The sequence below is a fragment of the Ictalurus furcatus genome, chromosome 25 (assembly GCF_023375685.1).
Source record: "Ictalurus furcatus strain D&B chromosome 25, Billie_1.0, whole genome shotgun sequence".
Classification (NCBI taxonomy): Eukaryota; Metazoa; Chordata; class Actinopteri; order Siluriformes; family Ictaluridae; genus Ictalurus; species Ictalurus furcatus.
Genome location: NC_071279.1, coordinates 9,733,143 through 9,746,026, shown reverse-complemented (window position 1 = coordinate 9,746,026; position 12,884 = coordinate 9,733,143). Strand labels below are relative to the sequence as shown.

Sequence of the window (12,884 nt, the reverse complement as noted above, 5' to 3'; positions counted from 1 at the left end):
GATTTTGCGTTAATTTCTGCGATCACAAAATCCTGGATGGACTGATTATAACAGCAAAGAGGGGACTAACTAACTCCATATTAACATCCATGGTTTTGGAATGGGATGTTCAACAAGTAAATATGGGTGTGTCATGGTCAGGTGTTCACATACTTTTGGCCATATACTTTAGCTTCGCTAAAGCGTCTGGTACATTTCATCAAATCATGTGCCCCAGAACAGCTTACTTTCACAGAACATAATCGTGTTCACTCATCACTAACTGCATCACACGAAACTCTTTATTAACTTTTAAAAACAGAATTCTGTGAACGTTTTTCAGCCCAAAGCTCATTATGCTGCAGCGTCCAAAAGTCTGGATTCCTGCTGAAAACTGAAAGTGCTGAGAGCCAGTGTGATGCCAATCTTCAATATCATGAAGCTAGTGGGCAGAAAAGTATACAAACGATATCAGCTACTCTGTATCATACGGGTGGATCCTCTGAGCATCAGACTGTACAGTATCTTCTTCTGTATCTTGACTGCAGGAAGTATCCAAATATGACAGACATCATAATGTCATCTAAACATGCTAAAATGATTTCAGGATGGTGTAAGCAAACTTTAATATTTATAATGTTCATTGTATTGCATGTGGATTTGGCTGCATCTTGGATTTTCTCTTTGATTTTGTGATACAACGACTATAAGTAGTAAATAGTGATACGTTTCATATAGAGAAAATGGTCCATGAATGGAAAAACTTGATGAGGTCATTCTTTAAAGGATTACTTCCATGTAGAAACATATGTGCGAAACATACAGTAATTTATGGAATGCGTTCATTAATTATTTCAGCCCACTATAGTACATGTGTAGAATTCAGTCAAGTGGCTGGAGGTTTCAGAAGCAGGTGGTTAATAGCAGAAACTCAATTTAATTACATTTGATTTGTATAGTGCTTTAAAAAGTAGAAATTGACGCAAAGGAAGCGTTATAGATATTGGATATAGATTTGACTCAAACAGAAGTTAAATCTCTTGTAATAATCTTAGTGGGTTGGATCGCAAACGTGACCAGTTTTATAGTCTCAATGTCCATACACTGGAAATTAAGCAAATATTGTTAGTCACTCTTCCTTTGGATGTAAAGATCCCAGTGAAGAAAGTTCACACTGCTATTTTGTGTGTTCTGCTCAATTTTCTACTTTTCCAAATCCATCAGTAAAAAGAACAAGCATACTTGCATGCCTGAGAATTTCAGCAGTCCCAAATACTGTACTGGTGATAATAGCAACTCTAGCATACTGTCTCAGTTTCCTTCCACCTGAAGTGCCTCAGCTTCTGTCTTATTGCCAAGGGACATCACAAAGCTTGAGAAAAGGACAAATAAACAACTACACTACATGGTCAAAAGTATGTGGACACATGATCATCACACCTTCTGAATATGTGATCCTAACATCTCAGGAGAGTTGATCCCTTTGCTGCTGTTATAACTTCCACTCTTCTGGGAAGGCTTTCCAGACAATTTTGGAGTGTGGCTGTGGGGATTTGACCATTCAGCCACAAGAGCATTAGTGAGGTCAGGCACTTCAATTCATTCCAAAGGTGTTTTGTGGATTTGATTTCAGAGCTCAGTGCGGGCCCCTTGAGTTCTTCCACAACACATTATATGCGAGTTTGAAGTAAACAGGTTTTCAATTCTTTTCTCAGAACAAGTCAAAATTCTTGTCCATGGTAATGACCCATCCTCTAGAAAAGTGGTTTTAAAAAATGTGAAGCATAGCCAGGGCTCAAATCAAATGTATTATATTTATTATTGAGTTTGTATATTAATTAGACTGGTCACTTCATTTGAATAAACTTAATTCAAGCCCTAATAACCCACCACCAACTAAATGTCAACATGGATGTGGTGGAAAGTTCAGGAATAAATATATAAATTAAACACTACACATTTAAATAATGAGCATTTGCGTAGTTGGATTATGTTGATAAAACTGTATTTATTCATGTAGTTATAGTGCTTAATTTCTAGTATTTATATATTTAAAAAGGTAAAAGGGTCCCTGGCTGCAAAAAGTTTCAGAACCCCTGCGCTAAGATAGACATTAGGCAGATAAGACTAGAAAATTAAAAACACTTAAGTATTCAAGTCTGTGTAAACAAGTGTATACTGCCTCCTGCTGGCTACAATATTAAGGGTATAAAGAAACCAGCAGAATTCCTAAGTACAGCCAAAATTTAAGATCTAATGAGCATAAATTCTAACAATTAGCATTTACTTTAACATATTTACATTTTTAATACACTTAGTTACTGATTCACATTTTATACAGTCTAGTCAAATACAGTTTATAGAAGTAGATTTTAAAGACAAAATATTACTACATTGTGCTTAAGTTCATCATATGCTTGTTATAAAAAGGTTTTTAAAAAAATTTTAAAAAATTAAACAAAACATGATATCAATCTAGTCTGAAGCTCAGACATAGATGCCTGACTGGAGAAGTGTGTCCTGGGTACTGCGTGGTTGTTTAGGTCTCTCTGCTTCATAGTGAACACGCTCTTTATTGGTCTGGTTCACACTGTGAATTGTTCTAGCAGTAAAAAAGGCTCCCAAGGCAAACAAAATGGCCGTTATGATTCCAAACAATGCGACAGATGCATCCCCACCATTCACACTACAGTTCATCCAAGTCTGTCCGTTACGTGCGTAAAGTCGTTCACGCTGTAAACACACATCCGTTGAGTTCACCTTGATCACAAAATGTAGATACAGGCCCACTGCAACGACATAAGCTACTGCTCCAATCAGCTGGAATGCAAACTGAGCAATCAGGAGCTTCCGTGAAAGCACATGGGCAGGCTTGTTGCCCGACATGACAAAAAAGAGCGAGAGCACGCCGAAGGTGATGCTGAAAGGAAGGCCGCCGTAGATTCCCGGAGCCCTCATTTGTGAAAACTGCATGTCAAGTTCACGCACCTTCTGAAGCTCTGTCCCTTCAAACGGGATGATGACGTCGACAAAACTCCCGCCTCCAAAATTCGCAACCGACATGCCTGATTGAGTCACGTAAGCAGCCACGACACAGAACAACACCAACAGGTTGCTCAGAAATGCGCACATCAGCACAATACCTGAAAAACACAAAAGTTGGAAAAAATACAAAGAAATGAGAACATATAGGTCAGTCTTTCAGATGAACAAAAATAACAAAATATTGAATTGTATCCAATAAATCTAGCAAGAGCAATACAAATAATAGTAAAGGAATGTTTGGATGTATTGAAGAGTGGCATTACTTTTCAACTTCAATATTTAATTATTTGTATAGCACATTTAAAAACAGCTTTGTTGCTCAAAGTGCTTCACAATTGTTTTAGAAGAAGAGTGTACAAAAAGTAAATAGTAAAAGATAAACAGTAATGTAATAAAAAAAAAAACAATTAACATGCCTACACACAAATAGTCAATAGCATTATTGTGCCTACACACACACAGACAAATTTCTCAAGATTAGAGAAAAACTTTTACATTAAAGTGGCCTACTGTAACCCGAGAGCACACAACCAGTTAAACCAGTTTAAAAGAAAAAGGAAACATATGCAGTATCATAGGGTGTGGTTAGGGCACAGAGAAAGAACTATGTGTTTTAAACATCAACTCACTCACAGCTTTGCTTATTTGATTATATATTAAATGAGAAGAAGTAACATGAGCTCGAAACATTACTGGTGGTTACAACCTTTCTGTTGATATGAGATTGTGATAGAGTAACATTGTTGCAATTTGCAACCGAGTTTTTTTACGCAGTGCTTATTTTTAATCCCAGTAGCAACTAAGTGGAAAATACAACTTTGTATGGATTAGTTAATTTTCCCAGTGGTCAGTGTAAAAAAAATCTTTCATAAAACTTTTCTACAAAATATTGCAATGCCCTCTGTGTATCATTACGGTCCATCTCGACTGTCAATCTACACTTCGATTCCAGATACACACCCCTCCTGGAGCACATGTGTGTACACTTCGATCCGTGTACTTCTTCCGAAGTCGCCCTTCTACCATATTGGGATGACTGGTTTCTGGTGCTGTGCTGGGACCTAGTAGATGGTCTGGTGAAAAAATAAATTATTTAAGAAACTCATCAGAAATAATATCGTAGAAACAGAAATCATACAATGTAAATAAACATCAATTTTTTTTTCTTTGTATGTTCGTGTTCCCAGTAAAAGCCTACTAAGGATTAAAAAGTCCTTCATCTGATAGGATCAAGGCAGAGGAAATGGGGAGGATTTTGTGTACTTCCTGGTACTAATTTTCTACAGTAATTATCCAAGATTACAAAGAAGCTGGCAAACCTAATCCAGAATAAAGTGTTAACGTGGATATTATTTTAGAAATGGCACATTAGGGTGAAAGGGAAAGAGTGTGTGGTTGTGGATATGCTTACCTGTTGTTGGAGGACGGTCGCGTCCGGTGTTGTTGTTGTCGGTGTTGTTGTTGTCGGTGTTGGTGTTGTTGTTGTTGACTCTCTCTGTTGCTCCTTCCCTGCCTCTCCCTGTGTCCCCGGTGGCTTCTGGCCTCACTCATAACTAAAGCACAAAGCAGGGAACCATAAGCTTTCATTGAAGCCGAATTTTTTCACTGTTACAAAAAAACTTAGCTAACGCTCTGTCCTACACGTAATGTCTTTCTTGGGACAAAACAACAACTCACTTTAACTGAAAAACACTCAGGACGAATAAAAGACGAAAAGAGCAAAAGTGAAAGTTAATATTATAACTTCTCTACGTTTAAATGAACAGAAAAAACCACCTGTTTTTATAAACAAACTGGATTATTTTACGAATTATTTCCTCAAAGTAAATTATTCTGCGAAAACATTTGGAAACCAAGAGCTTTTGTTTAGCCTTGATTCAAATAGCGTCCACCCGTTTTTCTACTCTACTGTTTACACTAAATACATACAATACTGCTGTTATACAGGTGCAGAAAAGTAAAGTACAACTTACTAGTTTTCACGATGATATGGTCATTTGTTTGGTGTTATGATTCCAAAACTCCAGGTTTCTGTTGAATATAAAGAGGAATTTCTTTCCGCTGCCTTCCGTGAAACACCGACAGACCGCTTCTGAGTCTCGGTCACGTGCTGAGATTTACACCTGTTAAAGGGGCGGGGCTCAGAGAGTGTAGATATACTGTGCTCGCGCTCGTTATCTGATTGCTGAAAGTATATGCTACAGTGGGTTATATAAACTTTAGGCTTTTATACCACTGCCTGGGGTATTAAATAGCTGTTTAACTCACTACAGATCCAAGAGTCAGTCGTTTGAAAATGTACACTCAGTCTAAATTGTTTGCAGGGCTGTTCAGTGAAGTAAAGGGTCGGCATGATACCTTTGTGCTGTCTTGTATTCCCCCAAAAAAGTACAATTTCTTTTCCCTGGTGAGAGGAGCATAGGTGAGGGAAGAAAAACAGTTGCTGAGGTGATAGGAATACTGCGAAGGAAGAAATAAGCTTGTTTAAATGCAAGCATGTCTGTGTTGGAATCACTTCCAGCACCGAATTAATCTCAAACTCTCATTATGCCTACCACTCTGATGGCTAATTCCTCTCAGGGTCAAATGTCATGCAATATCAATGGTGAAATCAATGGAAGGGGCTTTAGTTTAGCATTTGGTCATTCCACTTTAGCAACCAATCAGGTCCATCAGTGTAAAAAGAAGAATGCAAGCCCTGACCTTCTCATGCTACACAATGTAGTTAACACTGTATCAATCTGTGTGTGTCTAAATATGAATAAGCCACCGGGTTGCAGTGTTGAACTTGAGGATGAGAGCCCTGGCCCTACCTTAGTAAATGTTTTAATAATATAGAGTAAGTAAAGACTTGTATAAAATGAGACATGGCCTTTGACTCTCTAGAAGTCACAGACTCCATCTAATGTGAAAACGCATGCTGAAGTAATATTCAATAATTTGCTAACATTACTGACCTGTATTCTTTAGTAATGCCAGGTTAGACTATTATTGATACCAGTAGCCTATATAAACAGCTAGTCAGTGAGTCAAATTCTAGCTAATGGTAAATTCTGCAAACTCACAGAGATTGAATGATGTTTTCATGCAAAATGGTATAGTTGCTATAAAACAAAAATCATCTAACAGTTTTAGATAGTAGTTAATTTTTACATGAAAGCATAATTTCATCAGTTAAAAACTTTGACATTTATTATTTTAATACTTAGCACTTTAATAAGTAACACTTTTTTCCACTTCGGTACATTTTTGCCTGGATACATCCACTTTTAACTGAGTAAGATTTTGACACATTATCTACACTTTCACTTAAATATAATTTCTCAGTACTTTGTCCACCTCTAAATCAACCCTAGGTATGAATTAGTGTGAAAATACTCTGGGTGTGTGTGTGTTTATAAGGCGCTCATGATGCTATGCAATGAATGATTGATTGACTTCCCTGAGACATTTCAGGCTATTGAAATAAGGGTGCTTACCTATATATGACAGCATAATATGACATTATTATTACTGGAATGCCAATCTGCATCGATCCTTACATCTCCTTTTAATAATAATCTTTTTTTTTTTAGTTATTGGCTGTAACCTTTATTCTTCTCATAAACAAGCATGCTAGGAAATATAGGATGAATGCAAGTATTAACATGCCACTAAACAACAGAGCAAACTATGATATATGTCAAGTCTGTTGCCTACAGTATTGCAGCAATACCACAAGCCAATCAAGACCTTCAAATGTGAGTTCAGATTTCATAAGGAAAAAATCCAATATTTTCCCCCTTATATATCATACAGACATACAGACCTTGGTATTACTTGGAACTGGATCGAAAGAACATCCGTGCCATTGCCCATTCCCAGTTAATTGCCCAATTAGCCAGATGATTGGTTCCCAGACCTGCATACTCCAGCATTTCCTTCACTCTAAAATGATGTCTCTCTCGTTTGGTAGTAGAGAATTGCCAAATCGTGTGCTGTACTTCTGTAAGTATTTGTATTGTATCTACGTATGACTTGAATACAACAAGAAACATTTAGGAAATAATGTTTAACTTTCAATTTAAAGCTGCTTTTGATGGAGGACTGTTATAGATCCAAATGTTTTTAATCTTTTGGAGGTGTAGTATTTTGGGAAAATGGATGGTGGCTTTGAGGATCTCGAGCTACGAGAGGCACAGAGAGAATACCTGGACTTTTTGGATGATGATGTAAGCACTCCAGCAAATTAGATCTTATTTTCTTCGCTTTCAATTAAAAAAAAAACACCCACCATGGACAGTTGTATTGCCTCTCTACATCTTTCTTTGTGGTGGTTGCTTCACTGAAACAATGACTTTGCAATGTCCTATCAGACAACATTGATCTGACTTTGCTTAAATATCTTCACAGCAAGACCAGGGTGTGTATCATGAGAAAGTCAGAAGTATGGTGACTGAGGGCCAATCTCGGCTCATCATCAACATTAATGACCTGCGGCGAAGGAATGAAAAGCGAGCCAAAGAGTCAGTAACCCTGCTTAGGTTTTGTGAGAATAGAAAATATAATGTGACTATTGGTTGGGTTGCTGCCAATGTTTCCTGCTAATATCCATATGTCAGTCTTTGACAGTTTTTGGATAAATGCCTGTTTTCTTCTTAGGTTGGCTAACATTTTGTCTTGTATTTTAAAAACAATAGAATGGTATTGATTTTGTATTTTCAACAGACTTCTGAAGAATGCCTTCAGTGAGCTGGTTGCATTCCAGAGAGCTCTGAAGGACTTGGTTGCCTCCATTGATGCAACATATGCCAAACAGTTTGACGAGTTCCATGTTGGTTTTGAGGGAAGCTTTGGGAATAAACATGTCTCCCCTCGTACTCTTAGTGCTCGGTTTCTGGGAAATCTTGTTTGTGTGGAGGGCATCGTTACCAAGTGTAAGTAAATGTTTGCTAACTTTATATTTCCATGTGTTTTTATACATATATCCATAGGTTGCTTTATGTAAATAATGTAACACTCATGCATCTGAATGGGTTTGTTCAATTGTTACAGGTTCACTAGTCAGACCAAAGATCATGCGCAGTGTTCATTACTGTCCTGCCACTAAGAAAACCTTGGAAAGGAAATATACTGATCTGACTTCACTGGATGCGTTCCCTTCTAGTGCCATCTACCCCACCAAGGTGTGTGTCTTATGCTAGTGGTGAATAGAGCCTGCCAATGTCATTAAAAAAAACTTATGCTTGTTGTCTGCATGTGTGTGCATATAGGATGATGAGAATAATCCATTGGAAACAGAGTTCGGTTTGTGCTGCTATAAGGATCACCAGACTCTGACCATCCAGGAGATGCCAGAGAAAGCTCCTGCTGGGCAGCTTCCCCGCTCAGTTGATACAATTTCTGATGATGATCTTGTGGACAAAGTTAAGCCAGGAGATCGTGTACAGATAGTTGGAGTGTACCGGTGTTTACCTGCTAAACAAGGGGGATTTACCTCTGGAACCTTCAGGTATGTGAAGGCTTATTCATTGAAGTGCTGCGAATGTTTCCTGTTAATCTCTGCTTTTTGGTTAAATGTCTGTTTTGTGCAGAACTATACTGCTAGCCAACAATGTCAAGCTGATGAGCAAAGAAATTGTTCCAACATTTTCTGCGGACGATGTTGCCAAGATTAAAAAATTCTGCAAAACTCACTCTAAAGTAAGTAGCAAAGGACTTTTGTGGATGTATGTGGATTTTACTTTAATGCTCAATATCGGTGCTCTGCCTTGTCCTTCTAAGCTTGCAGACATGTAGATTTTGCTGTGTGTGTGTGTGTTCAGGATGTCTTTGAGCATCTAAGTCGATCGCTAGCTCCCAGCATCCATGGCCATGAGTATATAAAGAAAGCCATTCTCTGTCTGCTGCTGGGAGGAAATGAGACCAACCTGGAGAATGGCACTCGCATCAGAGGCGATATCAACATCCTGCTTATAGGTTAGACTTGTATGAAGTCGTCATTTTTATATGACTTTTGAATTCATGCATAAAGAAACCTCAGTGGAATAGAAGTTTAAAAAGACTCGAGTCTTATGACTTGATGAGGTGATCAGGTTGTTTAGCATAATATAATTGCATAAATTTGTAATTTTTTAACTTTAAAAATGTACATAACAGTGGGATGGTGATGTACCTATTGTAATCTCCACAAACTAGTGCATCTTCTAGACTATTTGAACCAAATGCTTGTGTGTTTTTTGTTTTGTAGGTGACCCATCAGTTGCCAAATCTCAGTTGCTGAGGTATGTCTTGTTCACAGCACCGAGAGCCATTCCTACCACTGGACGAGGGTCGTCTGGGGTGGGTCTAACTGCTGCGGTTACCACTGATCAAGAGACAGGTAACTAACATACAGTATAAGTGTGGGCTGTTCTAATACTGGGAACATTATTTGAGATGGGTACTTGTAAAAGGAAAAAAATCAATTTACCAGGAAAATGACTTTTTGTCTTTAACGCTCTGTATACTTTTGCTTGGTTGTGTCTCAGGTGAGCGCCGGTTAGAGGCAGGTGCCATGGTCCTTGCTGACAGAGGGGTTGTGTGTATTGATGAGTTTGACAAGATGTCTGATATGGATCGCACAGCCATTCATGAAGTGATGGAACAGGGGAGAGTCACCATAGCTAAAGCTGGGATCCAGGCCAGGCTGAATGCTCGCTGTAGTGTGTTGGCTGCTGCTAACCCAGTGTATGGAAGGGTAAGATATAGTCTGTTTGCTTTAGTATGCTAACTTCTTGTTAAGGTCTTGTTTGCTATGCAGTGTGTTCAGCTTTTTTATTTATTTAATCTTATTTCCCTGTTCAGTTACATAAATTGAATAGAGTCTGGCATAGAAATAGATATATCTAAATGTATTAGTCTCTTCCCCCCTTCCTCTTGTCCATACCAGTATGACCAGTATAAAACCCCTATGGAGAACATTGGGCTGCAAGATTCCCTACTCTCTCGATTTGATTTGCTCTTCATCGTTTTGGATCAGATGGATTCAGAGAGTGATCGTGAGATTTCGGAGCATGTGTTGCGCATGCACAGATACAGGCTCCCAGGGGAGCAGGAAGGAGCAGGTGAGGCTGTTATTTCCTGGTGGAAATAAATAAGACCTGCTGGACAGGAAATGCCCATGTAAATGTCACCCTATTGCTGTAAGTTTGAATCTTGAGGCCATGGCTTCTGGAGCTAGGAGTCTGAAAGGGCATAATCAGTTCTGCTCATGGGGAAGGATAGCATTCCTTCTTCCCTGGCCCAGAGGGGTTAGCCAATCAGAGGCATTTGTTAGTTAGCATATACAGGGTAGTTGGCATGTTCCTTCAGGTGCATTTAATCTCAAGTACATTGCATAAGCAGCAGTGGCTTAATGTGTCCGTGAAATCAGCCTATTTTTCAGTCTTTGCCCTTCTGGGTAACTAATGTGAGAAGTAAATAAATTGTTAGTTGGGAATTGGCAATTCCTGAATTTAGAGGAAATTATACAAATTTTCAGAGAATGCAGCATGCAGAGCTTTTACATGTTCTACTGTTCCATCTGTCAATTGGTTATAATTCTGTCCAGATGGTAATGTCTCTTGGTGTACAATGTACTAAGACCAACTTTTTATTTTGTGCATAACAATAGCAATGCCATTGGGAAGCACAGTGGACATGTTTACCACAGAGGACCCAAACATCACTGAGGCCACTGAACAGGAGCTGCAGATCTATGAGAAAAAGGACCATGTCCTCCATGGCCACAGGAAGAAAAAGTAAGTCTAAATTTCATTGCGTTCACATCAAAATGATGTCCCTTTCATCAGTGCACCCCATCAAAGTAGCAAACTGTAAATGGTAAAGTTTTAAACAAGGTGGATGGTGGAATGAGGATATCTTTCATAAACCCATGACCAAAATTGGAATTTCAGAGAAAAGATTGTCACCATGGAGTTTATCAGGAAATACATCCATGTGGCTAAACTAGTGAAACCAGTTCTGACTCAGGAGGCCTCAGACTACATAGCCGAGGAGTACACCAAATTGAGAAGCCACGACCAAGTCAATAACGACTTGGCAAGGGTGTGTATCCAGGATCTCGCTGGGAATTAAGTCTGTCATCATCTCAAGTTTTAGTAATTGAGACATCTTATGTCTTGTTTTTCAATAATTTGGTTTTAAACATTGCTACAGACCATGCCCGTCACAGCACGTGCCCTAGAGACTATGATCAGGTTAGCCACAGCCCATGCTAAAGCCCGCATGAGTAAATCCATTGAATTGGCAGATGCAGAGGTTGCTCTGGAGCTCATGCAGTTTGCCTACTTCAAAAAGGTAACAGTGGGATGAGCTTATTTATTTATATTTAATTGAAAATATCTACTAAAACCAAAAGTCTATTATAATTGGTTTGTGTAGATTCTGGAAAAGAATAAGAAGAGGAAACTTCCTGAAGATGGTGTGGAGGCAGAGATAAATACAACTCTGAGCCAGGAGACCCAAAGCCAGAGAAGTGTCGGGTATGAGATTATTATTGTTATTGGTGGTGGTGGTAGTAGTAGGAGGAGCCTTAAATCTGATGTGACTGACACATGGATTGGTACTGTTCACAGGAAACGATCTCGTGTATCTAAAGATGATATGGATTCAACAATGGCTGGAGACTTTGATGACCCATATGACTTTACAGAGGATGAAAACAGTCAGAGATTTCTCTCACTTGCCAACATGACCACACAAACTGTTTCCATTATTTTTACCCTTACACATGTAGCAGTTTGTTTGATAAAGCTGCTTATCCTCTCTTTTACAATAGCCCAACCCAGTCAGCCAACCAGACCAGTGTCTCAGAGGAGTAGCCAAAGGAAGAAGACTGACATCAGTCAAAATAGGTTGGGTTTTGTAACTTTCCTTTTAACCCGTGTGTGTGTGTGTGTGTGTGTGTGTGTTTATTTCTTTATTTTAAAATATATACTTCCTGCAATATTGTTTCCCTATCCTCATTCCCTTGTACTATAGAATCTTCCAAGTACAGTACTAATGTACCTGATCATACAATTATTTTTGCTCTAATTTTTGTATGATTTGGTTATGACCTGCTTCTCTCTGAACTTTCCGTTCCTTTTCTGACCTGTTTTTTTATTTATTCACCTTTGTTTCAGAATGAAGGTTTTCAAGGCATCCCTCCTGAAAGCATTCAAGGTGACCAGGTCTCAGTCTGTGCCAATTCCAGACCTTTTCACCCACATTAACAAAGGCCAATCTGAAGAATTTGACCAGCAAGAGGTGAAATTACTTTTGGAGCGCATGCAGGATGATAACCAGGTCATGGTGTCTGAGGATGTGGTCTTCCTCATCTGATAAGCGGACTAAAGCAACGGTCTCTAGACATGATCATGGATTTGTGGCATTGTTGTATATTCTCATGCATTATTGTCTGTAGTGTTCATTGTTAGTAATTAATAAATAGTTTGAGCACTATTTTAGGTTTTTTATTTTTTCACTGATGAAAAGCAGGGGTGAATGTAGTTTCAACTTTAATTACAATTCTCTTTTGCACATTTTTTTTTTATTATTATTTTAGCTTTAAATGTCAAATTTGGCAATCAGTTATATATTCAGTTTAATTTTAAAATGCAAACCAATTGGATATCATGACAATTATCCACTATCAGGTGAGCCAACTGAGCCAGTTTCTGCAAAGAAAGAAATGACCATAATTAACACCAAAAATTAAATTATAATTTAACTTTTATTTATTTAAATGTTCTCTGATCACTTACAGCCGTTCATTCTCTCTGGTACAATCCCTCCCTCAGTGTCTGTTGCTGCATTCCTGTGGGATCTCTTCACACCATACACCACACTCGCAACTG

The 12,884-nt window shown here is 38.4% G+C and overlaps 2 protein-coding genes and 1 long non-coding RNA gene across 3 annotated transcripts; 1 reads left to right on the top strand and 2 right to left on the bottom strand.

The window, feature by feature from the left end:
* Positions 1–1,967: 1,967 nt before the first annotated feature.
* Positions 1,968–5,307, bottom strand: si:ch211-191a24.4 (uncharacterized protein LOC100150331 homolog). Its single transcript, XM_053614478.1, has 4 exons — positions 4,998–5,307; positions 4,436–4,577; positions 3,985–4,097; positions 1,968–3,122 (listed from the first exon to the last, which is right to left on the bottom strand). Exons 2-4 carry the CDS (start codon positions 4,573–4,575, stop codon positions 2,467–2,469), a joined length of 909 nt encoding a protein of 302 aa, XP_053470453.1. The 5' UTR covers positions 4,576–4,577; positions 4,998–5,307; the 3' UTR covers positions 1,968–2,466.
* A 1,856-nt stretch (positions 5,308–7,163) lies between these two features.
* Positions 7,164–12,417, top strand: mcm3l (MCM3 minichromosome maintenance deficient 3 (S. cerevisiae), like). The gene is made up of 17 exons (XM_053614477.1): positions 7,164–7,235; positions 7,417–7,529; positions 7,732–7,940; positions 8,059–8,189; positions 8,277–8,515; positions 8,598–8,706; positions 8,829–8,982; positions 9,254–9,385; positions 9,534–9,742; positions 9,935–10,109; positions 10,658–10,784; positions 10,941–11,091; positions 11,203–11,343; positions 11,428–11,528; positions 11,622–11,710; positions 11,825–11,900; positions 12,171–12,417. Exons 1-17 carry the CDS (start codon positions 7,164–7,166, stop codon positions 12,367–12,369), a joined length of 2,427 nt encoding a protein of 808 aa, XP_053470452.1. The 3' UTR covers positions 12,370–12,417.
* Positions 12,418–12,484: 67 nt separating this feature from the next.
* Positions 12,485–12,882, bottom strand: LOC128601345 (uncharacterized). The gene is made up of 2 exons (XR_008384693.1): positions 12,792–12,882; positions 12,485–12,704 (listed from the first exon to the last, which is right to left on the bottom strand). It is a non-coding gene; the product is annotated as an uncharacterized LOC128601345 (long non-coding RNA).
* Between the last annotated feature and the right edge of the window lie 2 nt (positions 12,883–12,884).

Excerpts from the sequence above, each read along its gene's own strand:
- si:ch211-191a24.4 (XM_053614478.1), bottom strand. The coding sequence starts at position 4,575 with ATGAGTGAGGCCAGAAGCCACCGGGGACACAGGGAGAGGCAGGGAAGG. Across the intron at positions 4,098-4,435 it reads CGACCGTCCTCCAACAACAG|ACCATCTACTAGGTCCCAGC; the intron begins GTAAGCATATCC and ends TTTTTTCACCAG. Across the intron at positions 3,123-3,984 it reads ACACATGTGCTCCAGGAGGG|GTATTGTGCTGATGTGCGCA; the intron begins GTGTGTATCTGG and ends TGTGTTTTTCAG.
- mcm3l (XM_053614477.1), top strand. The coding sequence starts at position 7,164 with ATGGATGGTGGCTTTGAGGATCTCGAGCTACGAGAGGCACAGAGAGAA. Across the intron at positions 8,707-8,828 it reads TCTGCAAAACTCACTCTAAA|GATGTCTTTGAGCATCTAAG; the intron begins GTAAGTAGCAAA and ends GTGTGTGTTCAG. Across the intron at positions 11,529-11,621 it reads CAAAGCCAGAGAAGTGTCGG|GAAACGATCTCGTGTATCTA; the intron begins GTATGAGATTAT and ends TACTGTTCACAG.